This window comes from Corythoichthys intestinalis, chromosome 22, assembly GCF_030265065.1.
Source record: "Corythoichthys intestinalis isolate RoL2023-P3 chromosome 22, ASM3026506v1, whole genome shotgun sequence".
NCBI classification, from domain to species: Eukaryota; Metazoa; Chordata; class Actinopteri; order Syngnathiformes; family Syngnathidae; genus Corythoichthys; species Corythoichthys intestinalis.
Window position 1 is genome coordinate 13,394,358 of NC_080416.1, and position 23,855 is coordinate 13,418,212.

Here is a 23,855-nt window from a genome sequence, read left to right on the forward strand (position 1 = left end):
TTACATGATTGCATCAATGCAACACATTTTTGCCAACCAACCTTATGAGTCACTTTCGTCTGCATAGACATTACAATAGAATCACACTATCAAGTGTGACGATATTGCAACTGAATAAAGAGATAATGACGCAGTACGTCAAGGTACGAATATTCCATATCTGAATAACAAAGCCTAATACTACAATACATTCATTAAGATTCATACTTTCGTCACTTAAAAATGTGAACAAAAACTGGCAAAGATTTTATACGTCACACTATACGCTGCTGCTGATGTCACGTGATAATCTAAAGTAGGGATGTTGTGCGATAGCGCGCAGTCGGGACAATGTTGAATCTTTCCTGTGTTGTTCGTGAATGGCAGATTTACTCATTGGAGCATCCGTTAGCACTGATGTAGCAATTTGGTGGCACGCTAGAGTCAAGAAGGTTAATCAGACACACAGACACCCAAATGCAACTCTGTAAACGTCTACTTACAACATAAAAAGTAAGTCACAGTTTTCCAAGTTTGCAAGTTTTCTGCATAATTGTCAGATCAACTAAAGTAAACGCATGGAAAAATCCTCTTTGTTACACCAAAATGTTATTTTCTCCATTAACTCAAGGTCATATTTTGAGTAATCTTGTCGTTGTAACCACCTTGTCCGAAGGTATTTAGTGGTCAATTCTTGCATGGTTCTTCTTCATAAATTTACAAATCGGGTCGCGACTCCTGCTCGTCGGACACCTCCCGAACACAAAGGTCAGGTCACAGCGTTAAGAGGCTGCTTTTCCGGCTTTTTCTTCCCCTGTGATCTCGATACGCCCCAGCACCCTCCTCCTCCTCCTCTTCTTACACCCCACAAACCCCGAGCAACCCCCCACCCTCCTCTTTTTTAGGGGCAGCGGGATTAATCACGTTGCATTCATCACGTTTGAGAAGTTTTCGTTCAATTTGTCAGGTGGGGTTCCCTCACCTCCCCCCAAAAAATAGAAAACAAAAAACAAAAAGAGTCCAACTGCTGGGCGCATGCGTGGCCAACAATTTGCTTGATGTTTATTGCCAATGAATAGATGAAAGGGGCGGCGTGACGGGCGATCAATCAAGCATCAAATCGAGGCTGGCAATGCCAGAGAGAGCTGAAAATAAGACACTTTTGCTCTTTTTTTTAGGGGTGCTTTTTTATACTCATACTTCAAAGGATTTGACACGTTAAAACATAATACACTTAAATTGGAGGAACTTGCTTGAGCAAGGCAACATGAAAAACAGAAAACTTCCTGTTAATTAGGAAATGCAAACGATAGGAGTTATTGTTACTATTAACACAAATTTAGGGGTAATTATGAGTTACTAATTGGTTTCTCAGTCATCAAGGTCATGGTTATCTGCAAATGTTGAAGACATCTTTAATTCAAAATGCCTCTTCAGTTTCAGTGTAGATAGATGTCTAGATTCAACTTTTTTTATAATAGTTTTTTTTTGCAATAAATTCAAGTATGATGCAAACAAAATTTTTAACATGGTTTGATAAAAAAACAAAAACAAAGCAAATGAGCCCCCCTACAAGTATTTGTGTTCTTTAAAAAGTCTCCAAAATCATTTTAAAATACTGTTGTATTCATCTACTCTAGACTTTGAAATAATCGAACATCTCTGTGTGTTCAATTCACGTCAATTAGAGTGCGCGTGGCGCGTTAGAGGGTGTTTGTTTACAGCACCGGGACGTACCTGATGAGCGCCGCGGTGCTTGCTGCTTCCTCCTCGGCATGCTGCCGCTGCTGGACTTTTCATGCAGAGACTCCGAACTGCTCAACCAAAAATAAAAAATTAAAAAACAAAAAGCGGTGGCGAGTCCCGGGAGTCCTGTCGTAGATCCTTGCTTCGCGTTTCCTAGGTGCTTGACAAGAAAAAAACGGACGCTTTTTAACTCATTACTCGTGGTGAGTATTTCCGCAAAAACGGAGAGAGAAGGTCCACGAAGTTGCCGGAGGTTCCGTATGGATGTACCGGAGGTGGTTCGGGGAAGGGAAGCGAGGCCCCCCCACCTCCGATCCAAGTCCCTCTTTTTACGGGACTATTTCCTACCTTCGCGGCCCTAAAAGTACGGCGGAGCAGTTCGGAACTCTCGTGGGGGGACCGCAGGGGGGCTTTGCCGCTGTGGGCCGTGGGAGCTTCCGTGACACTCTGTGGGAGCGACGAGGAAAAAGCAGAGAGTGACACGTTTAGAGACCGCGCTCGCTCGGCGTGTCAGTCATTGGGCGTGCGCGAGCCCGCGAGACTCCCAGGCGCGCGCGCGCGGACTCTCCGTCAATATGATTGTTGGCGGTTTCAAAAACAAACAAAGACGAAGAAGAAGAAGAAGCGAGAGCTCCTCCGCGGTGGCGGCTGCGATGAGGAGGATGATGGCGCGGCTCGCACTGATGGACGGACACACGCAACGCAGCCGGGGCCGGCCTCTCCGCTGCTTTTTTACTCCACCCCTTCAAGACGCGTCACCCTGACAAGCCGGAGCCCACCTGTCCGTCAATCCGCCGACGAGTGTTTACCAGTCGGCGTCACTTTGACATCAACACCCACCCACCCATCCACACACACCCGAGTCAGTGGTGGCACCATTGCGAAGTTTTTTTTCCCTCCACCCAATAGGGCCAAAGTGCTCTAAGGGCCATATTCCATGATCCATCTCGAAATGCAATACGTTTTTTTTTTTTTTTTTTTTTTTAAATCCAAATGGGTCATTACAGAATTAGAGGGCATTTTCTGTCACTACCTCATGATGTCCATAAAAGTTCCAGAGCACAAAATAAAGAGACATGCACTAAATTCCAAAGTTGCCCTGAAGACATCTGGCACTAGAGCAAGGGTGATTCCCATGTTTCCAAATATGATGATTTGCATAAAACAACAGAAAATATGAAACAAAACCGAAAAAAAATGGTAGTAAATAAGAATACATGCATTCTGTTATTATACATTTTTATCCATCTAAAAGGGAAAAAATGAGCTTCACGATTGGGCAGAAATGACTGCAAGCTAATTGCTAATCATGGGAAGGTTGGGAGAAATTTCATATTTTGAAAAATTTTCAGTGCAGCCTCATTACTTATCTCAGGAAAAGACAGTTTAATTCAGGGGTGTCCAAACTTTTTGCAAAGGGGGCCAGATTTGGTGTGGTAAAAATGTGGGGGGCCGACCTTGGCTGACGTCCTTTATGTAGAACAATCTATTTAAGCAAATTTTAGCAAGCCATTCTGTGTGTCACATTTGCGTTTTTTTTTTTTTTTAAATTTAAATTACCGTATTTTTCGGGCTATAAGTCGCAGTTTTTCTTCATAGTTTGGCTGGGGGTGCGGTTTATACTCTGGAGCGACTTATGTGTGAAATTATTAACACATTATTATATCATTTCACATGTTATTTTGGTGTTTTGGAGTAACACTTATTGTTTGGTAAACTTGTTAGCATGTTCTTTATGCTACAGTTATCTGAATAGCTCTTTATATATGTTACGTTAACATACCGGCAATGTTTGCATTTTCTTGTTCATGTATGATGTAACATTATCATACTGTACACTTATTCAGCATGTTGTCCTCAATTGCATTTTTATTTTAAATTGCCTTTCAAGATGACATATCTGTTCTATGCGTTGGATTTTATCAAGTAAATTTCCTCCAAAAATGCAACATATACTCCGGTGCAACTTATATGTGTTTTTTTCCTCTTCGTTGGGCATTTTATGGCTGGTGCGACTTATAGTCCGAAAAATACGGTAATAATTTCACCAATCTCGCAACTAGCCTTTGTGGCATTCTCTTTCGACTCTCGGCCTCTTGCGAAATACTAATGCTGTAAAATTAAACTAGCTTCATATTGCTTCAATTTCTCGCTACGTATCTTCCCTGTAATCTTGTCGTACATGTCAGCTTGTCTTGTTTAGTAATATCGCCTCACATTGAACTCTTTAAAAACAGCGACTGTCTCTTTGCAAATGAGTCCGACACAGTTTTTGCGTATTTTAGTGAAGAAATAGTCCAATTTCCACCTATCCATGAAGCGCCGGCCGTCACAGTCAACTTTCTTTTTTGTTGTTGTTGATTGTCGCCATTTTAGAAAATTGGGAGTAAAGGGTCACGCGGGGTAATGTTGGTTAGAGTGCTGCTGCCTTTTAGTGGGTAAATGAGGAGCAGCATTTAGTGTGTAAGCTACTTCATATGCTGGTAGCAGTACTGCTGACCAATTTATTAGGTCTGTGTGCGGGCCAGACATTATTGAGTTTATAACACAGGCTGGGGGCCGGATGAAATTTGACCACGGGCCGCATTTGGCCCCCGGGCCACACTTTGGACATGGGTCTGGTCTAAAAGGAAAAAAGTGAGCTTCACGACTGGGCAGAAATAACTTCAAGCTAATTGCAAATCATGGGAAAGTTTGGGAAAATTTCATATTTTGAAAAATTTTCAGTGAAAAAGACAGTTTAATTCATTTACTGCCATTGATGGCGGTACGTGTCGATTGCATTTGAAGTGGTGATTGAACAGGAGTTGTATTCAGACATCTATTGCCATCAATGAAACTGAAACATGATTATTCTATGCAACGATTAGCTGGGTAATTCGATTAGAAAAAAAGTTCGAATCAAATTTTGCTGCTTCGAGTATTTGTTTAATTCGTGTGGCGTTGTGATGGTTTGTTTTGAAAGTGTTTGCATTTAGTTTTATTGATTTGGACGGATACACTGCCCTCCAGTGGCAACAGTGAATACCACATCAATCAATCACATTTATTTCTGTAGCCCTTTAGAAAAACCCGAAAGGTCCTCAAAGCGCTTTACAACAACGTGGTCCATGGTGAATAAAAGGAAAGTACTATACTATGACATTAAGGAAAAAAAAAACAAAACAAAAAAAAAAACTATGCATCTTGATTAAAGTCTAAACAGCAAATAAAAAAATAAAACAGATAAAATGCAAAAACATTATTAAGAAATAAAACCAGGCTACCCTAGTCTGGGGGAAAAAAGTGAGTCTAAAAAAGTGTGTCTTTAACAGAGATTAAAAAAAGCCTAGATTCGTAATGGTGCGGATTTCAGGGTATAGGCTATTCCACAACCTGGGGGCAGCAAATGCAAAAGATCAGTCTCCCTACTGTTTAAATCTCAACCTCGGGACTTGCAAAAGAAGCTGGCCGAAGAGCCCTGCCAGAGTTACGGAGGGTTAAAACCTCCGATAAATAAAAAGGAGTCTGGCCATTAATCAAATTAAAAACTAACAAACCACATAACCCATTTAACATGGTTGAGTCAAGCTGCTCCCTGCTAAGACCAACATAAGGTAAATTTTTGTTTGAGCTGTTTTTTTAAAATGCATTCGTAATTTCTTTTATAGGTATATTTAGCTATTTTTTGTGGGAATATGTATTTGAACGATTTGTTTCGGGCATTGTAAAAAAAAAAAAAAAAAAAGTTAGCATTTTATAGCGTTTAAGCTAGCAGACTTTTGCTATGCAAGTTAGCCAATTGTTCTTTTGTTGTACGTAGATCCTGGTTTGCTTTTATAATACTGTTTGAGGCTAAGCTAAGGTATTTTAATTCATTTTCATATGAAAGTGCAATTCTGCATATTTTGATGAAACAATCAGAAATTTTATTTTGTATTCACATTTAATGCTCTTTTGAAAGTGCAATCGTAGCAAGACTTTCATTGTTTCATTGTAACATAAAGAGTTAGCATTTTATAGCATTTAAGCTAGCAGACTTTTGCTAAGCAAGTTAGCCAATTGTTCTTTTGTTGTACTTAGAGCCTCCCATTTTTCTTTTCTTTTTTTTTTTTTAATAACGTTTGAGGCAAAGCTCAGGTATTTTTAATTTATTTTTTAAATGAAAGTGCAATACTGCATAGTAAGAAGAAACAATCAGGAATTTTATTTTGTATTCGCATTTAACGCTCTTTTGAAAGTGCAATCATAGCAAGCCTTTGCTTCACATCTCCTAAAATGTATTCTGCAACGCATTAAATGTTCCTAATCCGATTACTCGATTATTCGAACTAACTAGTTGATAGATTAATCGACTACTAAAATAATCGATAGCTGCAGCCCTAGATTATTCGCTGTCAATCTTCTTAGTTCAAATGGATTGGACGTCTTTTGCCGTCAATAGCAGTGGAAGATTTAACTCAAGTAGCGCGTATATAAAGCTCACTTGTTTCCCAGATTTTGGTGAACAACAATATTAAAAATAAAAATAGAAGAAACAGTAAAAATAGAATAATCTGAGCTAAAAAGATTTTAGATAAATAAAATGAATACCAAAAATAAACACAAAAATAGATAGATATTGACATTTCTTAAAGGGGTCAATATGTTGGGAGTCTGCACTAGTTGGCGTATAGTAAAGTGATGGTGTGCTAGCTGCGGTATGTGAACTATAAATGGCCCACCGTAGCATTCAAACGGGCCCAGAAAGTGTTACAACAATCTCAAACTCCTCCCGTACAAAAAGTAACATTTCTTTCTCTTTCCAAGAGGATTTTAAAAGCTCTCCGCCCTGGATTTCTTTCTACACATAAGTCTAGAAGTAAGGAATTCTTTGGAGAGTGTCAGAAACGAGATGGTGAATGGATTGTTTCCACCTTTCTTTGGCGGCTTCACGCGGTGGGGAGGGGCTCCCCTGATCAACCACCACAAGGAGTAGGGGGGGCTACATTAGCCAGCCGTTCTCAAGCGTTAGCAAAGTGTTTATAAAAGCCAGCAAACAGCGGTGGGGTTACATCGCTAATGCCTCGACGGGGGACGAACATTTAGGAGGACGGCTTCCCCAAACGGGATTATTATCACGCGGCGGACAGACGGACGGAGGAACCTGGCGGTGAGTGCTCGCCGTGGCTACACAAGACATAAGGCTTACTAATGAGCGCGGGCGAAAGGACCGCCCTCGGAACACAACACGTGTCCGTCGGCGTCTGTCACTGCAGCCTGCAACGCTGATTGACGGAGAGCGGTGACGTCACTTCGAGAGGGGGGGCATTATCTCGCACAGGATGACTCCTTATTGTTGAAGAAATAGAGACTTTTTTATTCTTAAAAGGGCATTTTATATAATTTCAATCATGAGTGACACAAAAAGGAACCTTGTTTTAGTCGCAATTACAAAATTTAAATTTTCAAGATTTTTAATGAATGTCCTTTAAAAAGACTTTAATGGACAAATTGTTTGTTTGGAACATAGAATTAAAAAAAAAAAAACAGATAAAGAGCACTTTTACTACATTTTCATTGAATTAAAAAAAAAAAAAAAAACAGATAAAGAGCACTTTTACTACATTTTCATTGAGGTGCCTAAACATTTTCTCTTGAGTAAGAGCTTCAAAAGGGTACATTGTTATGAGTGGATTTATAATAATATATATATTTTTTTACTTTTTGAAAGAGTCACTAACACAATTCTAATCATGATTTTTACTGTCAAGTGAGAGTGATATTGAATACAAGTCTTTGATTGGAACATATTTGAAAATAGGGCACCTTCACAGTTTTAAAATGAAGCAGAAAATATTTAAAAAGGAAATTAGTCTGCTTTGAATGTATTCTTTTTAATATACATATGTAAATATAAACTGTGAATTACATTCATAATCCTTGAGTTTGATCTTGAATAGATTAATGATATTTGTGTGTGTTTTTTTTCCAATTAAAAACTTTAAACACAATTTCATATATACAGTATAAACACACAAATGTACACACCTACACACGCAAACAGTTTCTTTTGAATGAGGCATCAAATCCCAATTTTGGCCTGATTTTTATAATAAATATATTAATTTCCTTAGTTCACATCTAATTATAAGATTGACAAAATCAAGATATAGTTTCTTTCTGAAATGTAATAAGGTGAACTGAAACTGAATGTATTAAACTGCATAAAAAAATAGCAATATGATAAAAACATACTAAAATTATATCATCTAATTATGAGGAATGCCTTTCAGTAAGGTTATATTTCAGCACGTTGAGTTCAAGTGACAAAAATGAATATTATAAATCTAAAGGATTTGAAGGTTGTGTTAGAGGAGTCTATCCAAGGCCAGCAGGGGGGGTCATGGGGTCCCGAGAGAAGGCTCGAAATGTGCCTGTATTGAATAATGTGCGTGTGGCCTCTCAAATCAAGTAATTAATAATTTTGTTTTGCAGGTATCAGCAGTTCTACTCATGCCTTTCCCCAAAAAGCAGGTATGCAAGCACTAAAATTTTTGAAAAGACAGTAGTGATATACCTCAAGTTTTGACCATTGATAGCATATTTACACACAATAATAAAATTAAAGCCTTTTTCTAATTAGCAGCAACATGGATATATTTCAAGAAACCCAGGTGAGAGACAGTGAGATTATTTTTTTTTAACTACTAAATTTTTAAATCTTATATTAATTTAATATTTTAAGATGGATTCTTTTTGCAGTATTTTGTATTTACACAGTTGTATTTTATCTGAATGTTTGTTGTGATTTTCAAGGCACAATTTTGTATTTTTCAATGAGATGCATTTAGTAGTTTTATTTCAGTTTAATTTCTACATTATTGTTTTTCTTATTTTTAGTTTTTTTTCCAATACATACATATATTACTGTATGTCCTAGTTCATCTAGAATTCATAATTCAATTTTTTTGAACTGTTACTCATGATTTTTTCAATTTTATGTACAATATTTGAATTATTGTTAATAACCGCCTGATGTGCTTTGGGTGGTAGAAGTAGGTGGCTTCTCAGAGGATGTTTTTAATATTATTAAGTATTTATCACCAATAGTCACGGCAAAGTTAATGGGCCAAATGATGATGACAAAAATGTAACGCCTACCTCTTAACGTTCATGAATAAATCAGTTTGCATGGCACATATTTAAGACCTCCGTGTATTTCTTTTTTTTTTTTTTTCTCCCCACTTCCAACTTTTGTGAGCAGACTTCCAAAAATAACGCCGCTAATCTCCAATCACTGATGGCTGCTATCAGATTGACAGGCTGACTCTAAGGATACATATATGTCTTGAAAAAAATATTAATAAAGACAAAGTTTGACAAGAGCTCTGGTCTATCTGCACTCATCTATCAGATAAGTGGACGTAATTAAAATAGTGTGACTGCTTTCACGTGTGCCGGCTTGGAGAAATATGACACGTTTCGGTACTTTTGACAATGCAATTAAACCTTTGTAATCCTCACACACCCTTTTTTGTCAGTTTTGGCTTTTTTGTTTAAACAAGTGGTGAAAAGTTGCAAGCCATAATCACATTTTTGTGTGAGATCGAAGACCACATGTATGCGTGTGTGCAGTAATTTTAAAGCTACGGTTATAAATAGGAATGGTTGCTGTCAAATTTGAGGTAAAGTGGATGCCAAATGCCTCATTCATATGTTATAATATTTTGGGGAGAATAAATGAAATAAACTTTAGTATATAAGATATTGACATTTGAGTCAAAAAGCTATCTAATTACCACTGTTTGCTTTAAAATTTCTCTTCAATAACTTGACTGTGCAAGTATGCCAAAAAATTTTCAGTGCACTTTTCCAAATGTTCAGATAAACAAATAATTCAGAAAACAACAAAAACAACTACCCCAAAACAGTTTGAGTTCCCTCGACTTCATCAAGCGACACATTCCTCGTTTGAAAATAATCGGCGCCTCACTTGACACACACCCCGCTCGCGTCGCCGCCTTCTTCGTTTTTTTGTTTGCTTTGACACGTGCGCTCCAATTAGCATTTCTCAGCCGCTAAGTGGGAGCAGAATGGGACACATTCTTGAAAAATAAAATAAATAAAAGACAACTATGCATGCCAGATGATGCGTTTTGGTGTATGACAACGCCTCCCTCCAAAAAATTATGGTTATGCAACAACACTTTTAAGGTATACTTCCAAATTCCTTGTCAAGGTTTCGTCCAGGTTGACGACAGCAATTTAGGACAATTTGGTGATGCGGTTAATTGGCTATTGTTATTAGTTCAAACCTTGCATAACAAGTCAAACGTGCTCTTTTATCGATACGCGTTTAATTTTGAGTAAAATATTGTATAGTTTTAATATCTCTCCAAAATTACCGCCTTGTATACAAAGCGTGCCATCCTCCACGGAGAGTATAGGTACCTTGAAGGAACAGAAGGCATTCAAAAAGACTATGTTCAATAACTCAAACTATTTACAAGTTTCAAGTTGTCAGTATTAGAACATATCTGAAGAGTAGTTTGCCTGAGTTATTAGCTCAGCCCATGTAGCCCACATATACAGTGTTACAGGATTTTTTGCTACAGTGGGGCAAATAAGTATTTAGTCAACCACCAGTTCTCCTATTTGAAAATATTCGAGAGGCCCGTAATTGTCAACATGAGTAAACCTCAACCATGAGAGACAGAATGTGGAAAAAAAAAAAACAGAAAATCACACTGTTTGATTTCTAAAGAATTTATTTACAAATCATGGTGGAAAATAAGTATTTGGTCAATACCAAAAGTTCATCTCAATACTTTTTTATGTACCCTTTGTTGGCAATAACGGAGGCCAAACGTTTTCTGTAACTCTTCACTCTTCGCTTGGTGTAAAAAAATCATCTGTGGGAGCAATTATTAGAAAATGGAAGACATACAAGACCACTGATAATCTCCCTCGATCTGGGGCTCCATGCAAGATCTCATATCGTGCCGTCAAAATGATAACAAGAACGGTGAGCAGAAATCCCAGAAGCACACGGGGGGACCTAGTGAATGACCTACAGAGAGCTGGGACCACAGTAACAAAGGCTACTATCAGTAACACAATGCGCCGCCATCGAATCAAATCCTGCACTGCCAGACGTCTCCCCCTGCTGAAGAAAAACACGTCCAGGCCCGTTTGCGGTTCGTTGGATGATCCAGAAGAGGACTGGGAGAATGTGTTATGGTCAGATGAAACCAAAGTAGAACTTTTTGGTAGAAACACAGGTTCTCGTGTTTGGAGGAGAAAGAATGCTGAATTGCAGCCGAAGAACACCATACACACTGTGAAGCATCGAGGTGGAAACATCACGCTTTGGGGCTGTTTTTCTGCAAAGGGACCAGGACGACTGATTTGTGTAAAGGAAAAAATGAATGGAGCCATGTATCGAGAGATTTGGAGTGAAAATCTCCTTCCATCAGCAAGGGCATTGAAGATGAGACGTGTCTGGGTCTTTCAGCATGACAATGATCCCAAACACACAGCCAGGGCAATAAAGGAGTGGCTTCGTAAGAAGCATTTCAAGGTCCTGGAGTGGCCTAGCCAGTCTTCAGATCTCAACCCCATAGAAAATATGTGGAGGGAGTTGAAAGTCCGTGTTGCCCAACAACAGCCCCAAAACAACACTGCTCTAGAGGAGATCTGCATGGAGGAATGGGCCAAAATACCAGCAACAGTGTGTGAAAAGCTTGTGAAGAGTTACAGAAAACATTTTGCCTCCGTTATTGGCAACAAAGGGTACATAACAAAGTATTGAGATGAACTTTTGGTATTGACCAAATACTTATTTTCCACCATGATTTGCAAATAAATTCTTTAAAAATCAAACAACGTGACTTTCTGTTTTTTTTCCACATTCTGTCTCTCATGGTTGAGGTTTACCCATGTTGACAATTACAGGCCTCTCTAATATTTTCAAGTGGGAGAACTTGCAGAATTAGTGGTTGACTAAATACTTATTTGCCCCACTGTATATCGATAAGGCCTCGAGCAGAGGCTTTTGGCGATCATATTCCAAAATGATGACTCTGCTGGCGATTAGCCTTCATTGTTAAACAAATTGCTCTAATCTGAGGGAATATCTGACAATCGCTGTCTACAATTAGTCTCCTTTGTTCAACAAATTGCTCCATTACTTCATTCACAACAACAGAAAAAAACTGGCCCACATGCAAGAGAATTGTGTGTAGTGTTTAGAAAAAAGTGTGTTTTAGAATTGCAATTTGAGTGTTAAAGGGAACCTCAGACTTGGCTCTAATAAGCCACAATTGTTCTCTTTTACTAAAATATGTTATTAGAAACACATATATTGCCATTGATTTAAAAATCTATAAATATAGTACATTTGTACATGTTTTGACCTAAGGAGGGCGCCATGTTTTATGCGCATAATGCAAGCTGGGGGTGATGACGCGGTTGGGCTGGACTGGGAGAATAGCTGTGCATGATTTTGTCATATTCCGCTGCTGGTCAGATTGTTTTGTTACAGAGATGTGGGATGAGTTCCAAACGTCGTACCTGCATTTAATAACAGCTCATCAGTAGTGTCTTTAAACCAATCATAGGCGGCTTGCAAATATATTGACTTGCTGTATATCCCTTCGTTGCTAGTTGCATCATTGGCTTTGTTTTTTTCGTTTGTCTGCCTCTCATCGCGGCTTTCCCTCAGGTTTAAAAAAAAAAATTTTTTTTTTAAATGTTTTAAATGTGATCCTGACCTACTGTCAAGGACCCTTTATTTGTCTCCTTTTTTGCGATCGCGTTTTTTTTTTTTTTGTGCGTGTTCAGTAAACCCTTTTACGCAATCCCTATGTTATTGTTGTCTGCTTGCTGTCTGAAGTGAGCTGCGTTTTCTAATTCCGTGGTCTGCTTGCTGTCTGAAGTGAGCTGCGTTTTCTAATTCCGTGGTCAAGCCACCTGCACTTTCTTTTCAGTTGTGTTTCCCTTTCAGGTTTTACTGCACAGACAGAAAACGCATGTGGGTTGCGATTGCTTTATAAGGAAAATCATGACTAACAGCACGCGGAAGTATAGTCCTGTGGTCTACGCACTCGTTTGTCGCATGGGAAAAGCGGGTACGAATCACGCTGAAGACTTTCATTTGCTGCTTGTTTTGTGAGATATCGACAGTGCTGTTCAGTAGGGCTGCAGCTATCGATTATTTGAGTAGTCGATTAATCGATGGACTAGTTAGTTTGAATAATCGAGTAATCGGATAAAGAACATAAAAAATTAAAATACCTGAGCTGAGCCTCAAACGGTATAAAAAATTAATAAATAAGGATCTAAGTACAACAAAAGAACAATTGGCTAACTTACATTGCAAAAGTCCGTTAGCTTAAATGCTATAAAATGCTTTAAAAAAAAATTTTTTTTTTTTTACAATGCTCTTAACAAATGGTTCTGGCAATGTACCAACAAACTAAATCACAAATGCATTTAAAAACATTAGCTTAAACAAAAACTTGGTTTACGTTGGTCTTAACAGGGAGCAGGTGGATTCAGCCATGTGAAATGAGGCAGATCAAACACTTTCATAATAAACCGTAATAATAACGTAACGTTAGCCCTTTGGAGGGCTAGGTTTCTATTGATTATGACCACTGTCGATGCGTGGCTAACGTGTCTTACATACAGGCTTTATTTTATGTGAAAAAACACAGCGCTGTAGAGTGATGAGGGTGTAAAAGTAAAACATAATAAAGCTAACTGTCAGTTTCAGCTCAGTAGTCATTGCTGAATAAAACAGAAAGTAGCACTGGTCCCTAATGTGCTCCAATACAGCAGGTATCATACATTTATTTTGAACACTGCAAAAACTCAAAATCCTATCAGTACTTACAGTTTAGACTATTTTAAAACTTAACTAGAACTTAAAAATAGCTTGACACAAATGGAAATTAAATTGAAACACGTGAGAAAAACACGTAGCTTTCAAGTGATGTGTGTCATCAAGCGTAATTACTAGGTAAAAGATATGTTTTTTTTTTAATAAGATCTAGAAGTTTTTTGAGTGAAAGCAGTGAATATTTTTTTCTAGTCACATCTTAGATGCAATTGTTGGCTGTTTTCAACAATGTACATCGAAAATAAAGATATTAATTGACTGAAAATGGTTCAATATAGGATTAAATGTCTTTTTTTCTCAAGTATATTTATAATTGCTCTTTACCTAAAAAAATCCGATTACTCGATTAATTGATAGAATTTTCAGTCGATTACTCGATTACTAAAATATTTGATAGCTGCAGCCCTAATAGACATATTGTTCTATCAAACACAATAGTTGTTTTGGCCTAAAATACTGCAGTTTCTTTTAAAGGGGAGTGCAAGAGCAGAAACTGCTTTTTCAGTGTTGTCTGTGTTTTCCGCCATATATATACAGTACTGTGCAAAAGTTACTTGTAACTTTTGCACAGTACTGTATATTTTTATTATATTATGTATATACAGAGGGCGGCACGGTGGCTGAGTGGTTAGCACGTCTGCCTCACAGTTCTAAGATCAAGGGTTCAATCCCGGGCTTCGGCCTTCCTGTGTGGAGTTTGCATGTTCTCCCCGTGCCTGCGTGGGTTTCCTCCGGGAACTCCGGTTTCCTCCCACATCCCAAAAACATGCATGGTAGGCTGATTGAACACTCTAAATTGTCCGTAGGTATGAGTGTGCGCGTGAATGGTTGTATGTCTCCTTGTGCCCTGCAATTGGCTGGCAACCAGTTCAGGGTGTCCCCTGCCTACTGCCCCGAGTTAGCTGGGATAGGCTCCAGCACCTCCGTGACCCTCGTGAGGAAAAGCGGCATGGAAAATGAATGAATGAATGAATGTATATACAGGATATACTGTATGTATATATTTTCCCCAAGTGGAAGCTTCCATGATCCTAATAAATTTAATAATTAAAAAAATATAAATACAGTACTGTGCAAAAGTTATAGGCAGGTGTCCTGCCTAAAGCTTTTGCACAGTACTGTGTGTGTGTGTGTATATATATATATATATATATATATATATATATATATTTCTGTCTCCATCCCTGTACCCGTGTATAATGCGCACCCATGATTTTACAAGTAGATTTTGGGGAAAAAAAAACACGCATTATGTTCGGGAAATTACGGTAGTCGCCGAATTATGTCAGGTAAATAAAAACCTAAAACACATTGTCTGGGATAAAATAAAAAAATCAACTAATATATTTCTTCATTTTACTGTCACTTGCTTGTGTCACTCTACTAATTCCAAGACTTTGATCACTTTGATTGAGTGATTGACTATCATTTCCTGAGGACTAAATTGAACAGACGTTTTCCTAAAAAATCAATCAGTCAGTTTTTGACAGTAATTGTCTTTTACCAAGCAAAAGCCAATGCTCAGTGCTAAAGTGGGCTTTTAGCTAAAGTTCTTTTCTCCATATGGCTATCCTGTAGGGTTACTAGGTAGAAAAACCAAATGGCTCAGCTCTCGGCTTTCTAGTTGAAGGAATAAAAGACGTTTTATCATGTATTCCGCTGTGTAGATCAAACTACGAGTTAGTTCGTTTAAATAGTGACCTTTAAGGTACTTGACTCATTTTTCACAATACCGGCTGAGACAAAATGTGAGACACTGGATTTCTGTATTAATAATACCATTCCCAGTAGAGTATAGTGGCCTTCAAGGGACAAAAATCCCTCATTGTAAACCACTCCATTGTACAAGTGGGATTCAAACATAAACTACTTCCTGCATGCGTGACATTCTGATTTACCGTCTCTATTAAGTGTCAAATTAGCGCATCCTAATCCTTTGCAATTCCAAAATCTGCAAATCTCAAATTGCACAGATCCCTCGCTGCCGGCTGTCACCATAATAAAAAAAAAAGTGCAGTTAAAACCGCTCTTTCCTGACATTAAAAGGAGCATGCGCGTGGTTGCAGGCGTATATTTATGAATAGGAACCCTTAATTAGGGCCCGTGTTTCCTCGGCGAGTCACATTGAGGGATGGTCCTGGGCGACATTCATTAATGATAATCACCAAGAGCGATGATGGCGCAGCTACAGGCCACGTCTCGGGGGAGCTCGCACTTGAAAAGAAGAATTAAATTACACACGGCGACTCTTTAATTGCAAGGAGAGTAAAAAAGGGGGAAATATATAGCCATCATTGTTAAATATGCTCGTTACGGGATCAAGGATTTGTGTGAGGGTCTTCTCAGCTTTAAACTTGGTGAATCGACACAGACGAGAACTTTATATTTGGTCTCTCCAAAGCTTTTGTTCTTAACTCACCTACTGCCATCGAAGGTGATAGATATTTTAAACCGTTTGATCTCGGAGGGCTTGCAATGAATGATCATGTTTCAGTGCCATAGACAGCAACAGATAAGGTTGAGGTTAAGTGTTTATGAATTTTTGTACTTTTGAAAAATAACTGGTCGGCTTTAAAAAACCCAAGATAAGCGATAAAAATGAGCATCTGTCAGGAAAAAGTATTACTTTTTAACTTATGAAAACGTGTGCAAACTAGCGGTGTACCAAAAAAATCGATTATTGAGATTCGACACGAGACGATTCGGTTACGATTGATAAATGTTCAAAAACGATGATTTCCCCTACTAACTTTATGACAGCTGCTAGTAGTGGAACGAAATTCAAGACACGTCAGCCGCCCGGACACCTTTTACGGACGCACGCACAACGTTATGATGGATGCAGCTGAAGTTACTGAACCAGAGATTTACTCCTGTTCAAAAGACTCGAAAATAAATTTGTGTACGAGATAGGCAGGCACCCGGCGGTCGCGCTTTGGGTCCTCTTCTGTCTTATTTTTTTAGAGCGAGTGGGGAAGAGAGATAGTTCATTGCTCCTTGTCTTTCAGTTGTCCAGCAGTAGCTTCAAGTCATGTCAATTGATAAATGTCCTGAGTAGGGATGGGAATTGATAGGATTTTTACGATTCCGATTCCATTATCGATATTGCTTAACGATTCAATTCTTTATCGATTCTCTTATCGATTCTAATTTGGGGGAAAAGAAGAACAAACGTTTTGATTGGCATCGAGTTTGTTTAATCAGAAGTCACAACCTTACAAACTCACAACGAGGTCAAAAGAGGCCCAAAGCCTCAATATTAACTGTGGCAATAAGTGGCAAATGCACAAAAATGTGTAACATTTTACTGAAACATTTTTCTAATAGAAATAAAAAATATTGGTATATATTGGCATATAGGTCGTTGGTCTGCCGTTGGCAATATGTGTTAAACTTGCAGGGGTCCCCAAACTTTTTCCTGTGAGGGCCACATAACTTTTCCCTTCTCTGATAGGGGCCGGGGTCACTTTGTAACAGAAAAAGTGTGACGATTGCAGGAGTGCCTAACTGTAAAAAAATATTGTTTTTCAGAAAGCCACAATCAAATAACCCTTTCTGGATTCTTCACGGAACAAAACTAAATAAAATAAAAATAATAATATTATAATAATAAATATTAAAAACAGTATCAATCAAATAGATAATAACCAAACAACCCTCTCTGAGTTCTTCACAGAAAAAGGCCAGAAAATAAATAAGACTATTGAGAAAAAGAAAAAAAAAAAATCAAAATGCTCTCTGGTATTGTTCAAGGGGTCGGACCAAATGTCGGGGCGGGCCGTAGTTTGGGGACCCCTGTTAAAGTGTATTATTTACCAGTATATTGAAATGCACGCCTTTTAATTTTTATGGTGCTTTCACGCTCAAGTGGGGGCGCCCTTGCGCTTCCTCACGCGAAGAAGAACGCGCTCACGTGAAGAAGAAGAAATGCCGCATCCAAGCGAATTAGTGAGAGAGGAAAGCACTGCAACGACCCTACGTTCTTTGTTAATGTTTGTAAAATATCTACAGAGGCAACGCCTGTATGTATCATCTTTTGTGTTGTTGTTGTGTGTTTCCACTCGCGATCGGACACTTAAATCCAGTTGTGTAGTGGTTTGAACGATGTGCTAATGCTAGCGAACGCATGCTAACCATTTTGTTATTAGCAGCTAATCATGGCTGTTTTACGTTGATGCAAACCTGTTTGTTATTGGGGACGAAATTGATTTGTTTCATTTCTATTTTTAGTTTCACTCTTCAAGTGATGGTTGAATAAAGTCAGCAAATTATACCAGCGTCTTCTGTATAGTCATTTCGGAGTTTAGCTAGCTCTATAGCTGCCTTGGTGAGGACAGTGCAGTCTATTCCCTCCCGATTCAGTTATCTCCACCTTCCCTCCCGATGCAGTTATCTCCACCTTGCAATGACTGCAATTAGTTTTGTTGTAATTTTTCCTCGTGAAGTGAAGACACATTTTCGAGCGTTTGAACCTACGTGCTGTCATTGTTATGTTTACGGCTGCAATGCTCGTGCTAAACCATCGTAACCTTTCATTTTCACCCTCTTTCCTGGTGAAGTGTAGCCAAACTTTGGAGCGGGTGGTTCTTGGCGCCATGCTAGTTTGATGCGTCTGGACAACAAGACAGTCACGACGCAATATGCGTCTTTAGGAATCGTTAAAGGGATCGTCAAGGCTTTTTCATTGTGATGTCGAGGCCTCGAAACACTAGGAACCGGTTCGGAATTGGAATCGGATTTCGATTCCCATCCCTAGTCCTGAGTGTGTAGCTAAGTCCTGTGTGCGTCTATAAGAGGTGAGTACATGAACCCTCTTGTACTGTTTAGCCTTTATTATTGTCTTTGAGATGTTAACAGTTAGCGCTAAGCGCTAAACTAATTAGTGAATTCACTAACATTCATTCCCATGTCCATTTGTGCGTTGTTTGTTGGTTGTTAGGTCTAAACTTAATACTTGAACTAAGAAAACAAAAAGACCTAGGAAAGGACGGAGGAAAGATCAGACTTGAGACGAAGATAAAAATTTAACACTGGTGGCCACCAGGGAGAAGGCTGACAGCACACCACGTCTGCTCAAAACAAGCCCATCTCAGCCTCCTTCCTGGGGGCCGCGTCTTTTATTGACAAGTGGGAGAGCATTCATTGCACATGTGTGAGTTTCGTTTTGCTGTTTTGGTATCATTTACTGAGAACAGAGACCAGAATGAAACATTATGGTGACGTTTACTGAAAACAGAAACCTTACTCTTTTCATTGTGTAAGCACTAAAGCACAAGCGAATAGACTGTTACATGAATCATAACACCTAGTTTTAAACACACATAATTGGTTATAATTATTGTAAATACTGTTAGTGTGCAAAAGCATTAAAGCACATCTTACACTGGTGCATTGTCCGCAATGTCTGTTGGAGCTGTCTCGTCACCTGATAGTGAAGTCTATGACACAGGATTTACTTTCGCCTTTCCACACAAAATGATGCGGCGGGCCCCCGGCCTCCAGTTTGACACCACTTCTCTAGTCCATTCATTTCCAAACTTTTAATGTCGCACACACCCTTCAAGGTTCTGACAAACTTGGCGCTTCCCAACCCCCAAATCAAATGCAAAATATGTCACTTGAAGCATGGTGTGTAAATGTAGTTTTAGAAGGAGAACTGAAGTGCTTGTTAAAGGAGATGTCTTATCAGCGGAGACTCGCAGTAGACCCCCAAACGCCGCCACCCCCATTCGGCAGGCGAGGGTGCGCCCGGTGAATCCTTAAGCAGCCGCGGCCTATCATAATTGTATTTCATAACTGTCATCCAACGGGAGGTGACGAGAAAGCTATTTGTGTCAGTCGGCCGTCTCCCCCTCACTTCTCAATAAAACTCCAATCAGCGGGCAGATTGTTAGCTCTGCGCCACCAAGATTATTAAAAAATCCAAATGGCGGAATTTACGGGTGACAATTAACGGGCGCAGGCTTGATTAATAAAGTTGGTTCTGCGGCGCCTCGAGAGGTGGGAGGAGGATCTGACTCTCGACCGGTTGTCACGGGAGACAGCCATGTCATTCTTTTTGATTAATGGCGCATCATGACCCAGCCCGAACCCGCCTTCTTCTACTACTTCTTGTCTTACTTCCACTCAGATAAAAATAGACCCATTGGCTACTGTTTTTTTTATTTATTTTTGTCATCGAAAGATTGAGAAACTGAATTTTTTCCCAGTGACAACGCGTCACTTGGCTAACCTTGTCACCGTGTTGAGTCAGGTGTGATTAATTAGCGCAGTCAGACTGAGCAATTAGGTCAGGGATGTTTGTGTGAAAGTGTGTGTGTGTCAAATTTTTGGGCAAAATGTTAATTACGCCTGCGACTGACAATTATTTGGGTGATCAGTTAATTTGCCATTTAATCAGCGCAGAGGTAGGTGTCTGAAAAATGTCACAAAAGTCCTGACAGTTGCTGGATGTAATCAGCTGGTTTTGGATGAGTTTTTGCAGAGAAAGTTTATTTTTGAAACAATCTAAACCAGAAAAAGTGAGTTATTACTAGCGGTGCAACGGTTTGCGGTTCAAAGACGAACCGTACGGTTCGCCTATCGGTTCAATACGCCTTTATGAACCGCGCCTTTTCGGTTTTGCAATTAATGTATTCCGAACGCTTGTGGAATGAATTGATCGAGCTCTGGTGTGCCTGTGTGTGACGTGAAGCACCACTGTGGAGCAATTCCCGCCCCGCAAGTAAATGTCGGATCGCTCTTCTTTCCATTCCATTTCCATTCTTTTTGCAAGTTTTCATCCCCCTGTCTTCTCTGGCCCCCAAGTTCCCACCTGCTTCCTACAAATTGTGCAGCCCATACCAAATTTCCCATAAGGGTACTGGCCTGTTGTCCACCTGGCTGACTGCTGGCGCTGTAGCTGGCCCCCATTCCAGGCGGCGCTGAACCTGACCAGCTGCTGCCACGGTAGCAGCCTCCTGCCCCGGCTTGGCTGGCTGTCCGTGAACCTGGCTAGCTGCTGCTGCGCTAGCCTCCTGCTGCAACCGGTGTTCGGCCATTCCTTACTACGCGGCGAAACGTCCTACACAATGCTCAGGGCGCTTGCGCATGCATTCACACGCATGCGCACATCGGTTAGAGGCGGCGATTACTCACTATTTTTGTTTTTATTTAGTTATTTAGAACCTTTTCACAGCCTCAAAGATACTTTTTGCATGTATTACCCTCTCATACTTTTAACCATTGTGTTTTTTTGTGTTAGCTTTGAAGCAGTTGACCACATTAGTCACGTAGCGTGTTTAAACCGTCCTTATTTGATATAACTACATTTAAGTATTTTCTGCAGGCATTTTTTAGGACCTTATTCCTGTACGCATCTAAACAAAACAAGTTTAGAGCGCACGGTAGTACTTTAGGTGTCAAATTCGACTAATGTAGGACGTTTCGCCGATGTAGGATATTTTGGCAGAACACCGGTCCTGCCCGTTAGCATGATCACTGCAGCTGCCCTCATCACCAGTTGCTGTTTTTCTGACTCGTTTTTAACCATCTTCCTTCTTTTTGAAAAAAGACAGTAAATGCAACTGCCTTTTTGGCATGTTAAAATACCGTTTGATCCTGGCTCCTTGCTCCCCAGATGCTGCAAATTTCCAAATTTTTTTTGTTTTGCTTTTTATGTCATGGGCGTGATTTGTTAGTCCAGCTTTTCAGTGCATCAACAAATCTCCGACTCTTTCAAATGACAAATTTTTATAAACAACATGCAATTTTTGGGATTTGTTCTGTAAATGGATTTATGCATATTATTATTTTGTTTTATACATTTTTTAAAAAACGTTTTTATAATATAGCGAGTTTTAACAAATTTCACCTGCAGAACTAATATTGGCAAGTTGTGTAGTTCCCAGGGGGAAGGGTTCTGTTAAAGGAAAAGTCGGAAGTAAAACAGTCTTCTCCCGCAAGTGCATGCAAGTGGGACGTGCGTTAAGCCTGAACGATATTGGAAAAAACGATTGTTGCGATTTTTTGGGGGTTTGCGATATATTGCGATATTATATTGCGATATCAAAAAAATATATATATATTTTTCGTTAAAGAAATTTTCACTTGATAACTTGAATAGCTGTTTGGAAAGACTGGATGACTCACCATCACCACAGTGTACAGTGATCCCTCGTTTTTCGTGGTTAATGGCGACCAGAACCCGCCGCGATAAGTGAAAAACCGCGAAGTAGCGCACCCCGCCCCAGGACCCCCCCCCCATTTTCTTTTTTTTTTTTGTGTGTGTGTTTTTTGTGCTCAATGTATTTATTCAGATTTAGCATTGGAAAGAGATACAGATAAGGCATGTTTTTTTCTCACTTTTCCCCCAAAGTGATTTAAAAAATGTATATAAAATGGTTTTTAAGCACTTCAAATGTCAAACTTATGATCAGTTTTAAACATAACTGTCCAAACAAATCATTTTTGAACAATAATAAAGTACTGTAGTAGATAAATGCTTGGCTTTATTAAATGCTTCTGTTTATCTACCTTAGCTGTGACCATTGGAGTGACATGTAGAAGTTTCAAACTCCTCATGATCACTTCTGTCATTTATATGTCTCCAACGTCTCCACACACATACATTCATTCCAGCGCGGCTTCCTTGCAGAAGCTTTTTAACAAGTTAAACGATGATTGACATATGCCTGTGTGAAGTCTGCTTCTTTGGCCAGATCAAAGTCATCGTTAACTTTAATAAGCAAGTGACTGAGAGGAACATAGGGCTGGGAAAGGGAGGGTGTGAAGCTGTGCGCAGAGTAGAAAGCAAGGCGTAAATGGATTAAAAAAAAAAACAACAACTATCGCACATGCTTGCGATGGGACTATCGCGCACGCGCACATCGCGATGATGATGTTTAAACGATATATCGTTCAGGCTTAACATGCGTTGTTATTTTGTGCAGTTTCAATGTCAATAAAACAACGCGGCTTGGCTCTGTGCTTCGAGACTCCTCCTCAGACTCCTGTTCTAGTTCGCCACAATACTATTATTATTATTTTTTCTATACACGAGAGGTGCCGGATCTGCCCAAATAAGTCCCGAAACACAGGGAGGCCAAAATCAAGAGGTGCCGGATCTTGTCCCGGGAAAATCCGGCACAAATTAACCCCTGAGTATATATGCCTAAGGGAGGTGCCTGTTTAGGTCGCTAGCGGCTTTGATTCTGAAAATATTTGAATTTTATGTTTTTGAAAATAGGCCCCTTATGCAGCGGCCCTGCACCCCATTTCCCGTCAACTGATCGTAAAGTCTATGCCTGTGTACGGACTTTGTCAACCACCCAATTTCAACCTCGCTTGTCAGGGTCGCAGGGTGCTGGAGCTCATTCTGGCTGACCTCGGGCAAAAGTGATTGGACGTCTAGCGCCGTCAGTGGCAGCCAAATTGGTTAAAGAAGGTTTGATGAAAATGTCATGATTGTTTGGATACTTGGTGACAAGTATTTTAGCCATTGGCACTAATGGCAGTAAATAATATTGGATGCAAATGAGTGACATTGGAAGTACTACTTGAAAGGATATAAACTTATGGTTCACAGCCTTGGTGGTCAAGGACGCTGGTGTGAGTGGGGGGCTGTGGAATGAGGGTAAAGGGGGTACTCATCCATCAGAGGACTTGTTGGTAATGGAAGCAGCCAGTGACAGTGATCATCAGCACCGCAAACAATGGACCATAAACATCCAGTGACAAGTGGTCACACACAGAAGAAGGAAGAGGGGGGATGTTTGGCCATGGGGATCGCCCCCATATGTGTGTCACACACACACACAAGAAACGCAAAGAAAGGCCAACCCACACTGAAAAGGTCTCTTAATGAGAATTCCTATCTGCTAAAAGTTCTCATGTCCTGTTCAGTGCCTGAAAAATAATTGCGTCCAATCATGCTTTCACTTTCATGGACACCAATTAGAGAAAAGTTCTCAGTGTTTAAAAAAAAAAAAAATCTATATACAGTTGAGTCTACAGTATGGAATGTGATATTTTGCCCAATTTGAGTGTTTTGTCACTATTTGAGTCAATTAAACACACTGACACTGTTTTAATTGGACAATGTTTAACAGTCTTTTTATGTTTACAGACTTGGTCCAATTAGCACAATTCTATGACCACTCACTGCGTTCTAGTGTGTGTGTCTGAAGTTTGTGTATCGCTGGACCTACCTTGAGTTCAAATGGTTTGGACGTCCATCACCATCAATCGCAGTGAATAAGCCAAACATTTTAAATGGTGTATAATATGT

The 23,855-nt window shown here is 39.5% G+C and overlaps 1 protein-coding gene and 1 long non-coding RNA gene across 4 annotated transcripts in view; one reads left to right on the top strand and one right to left on the bottom strand.

The window, feature by feature from the left end:
- LOC130910532 (teashirt homolog 1-like) overlaps positions 1-23,855 on the bottom strand; it is a 281,199-nt gene that overhangs the window by 55,342 nt on the left and 202,002 nt on the right. The window contains exon 7 of one of the 3 annotated variants that reach the window (XM_057827928.1): positions 1,717-1,793. The exons of 1 other annotated variant lie outside the window; for it this stretch is intronic. In XM_057827928.1, the coding sequence (XP_057683911.1) occupies positions 1,717-1,756 (40 nt within the window). In that variant the 5' untranslated portion in view covers positions 1,757-1,793. Of the gene's footprint in view, positions 1-1,716; positions 2,506-23,855 lie in introns of those variants that run through there. One more of the 3 variants, XM_057827927.1, reaches the window with a different exon arrangement.
- On the top strand, positions 6,219-8,496 carry LOC130910533 (uncharacterized). The gene is made up of 3 exons (XR_009061872.1): positions 6,219-6,856; positions 8,182-8,220; positions 8,330-8,496. It is a non-coding gene; the product is annotated as an uncharacterized LOC130910533 (long non-coding RNA).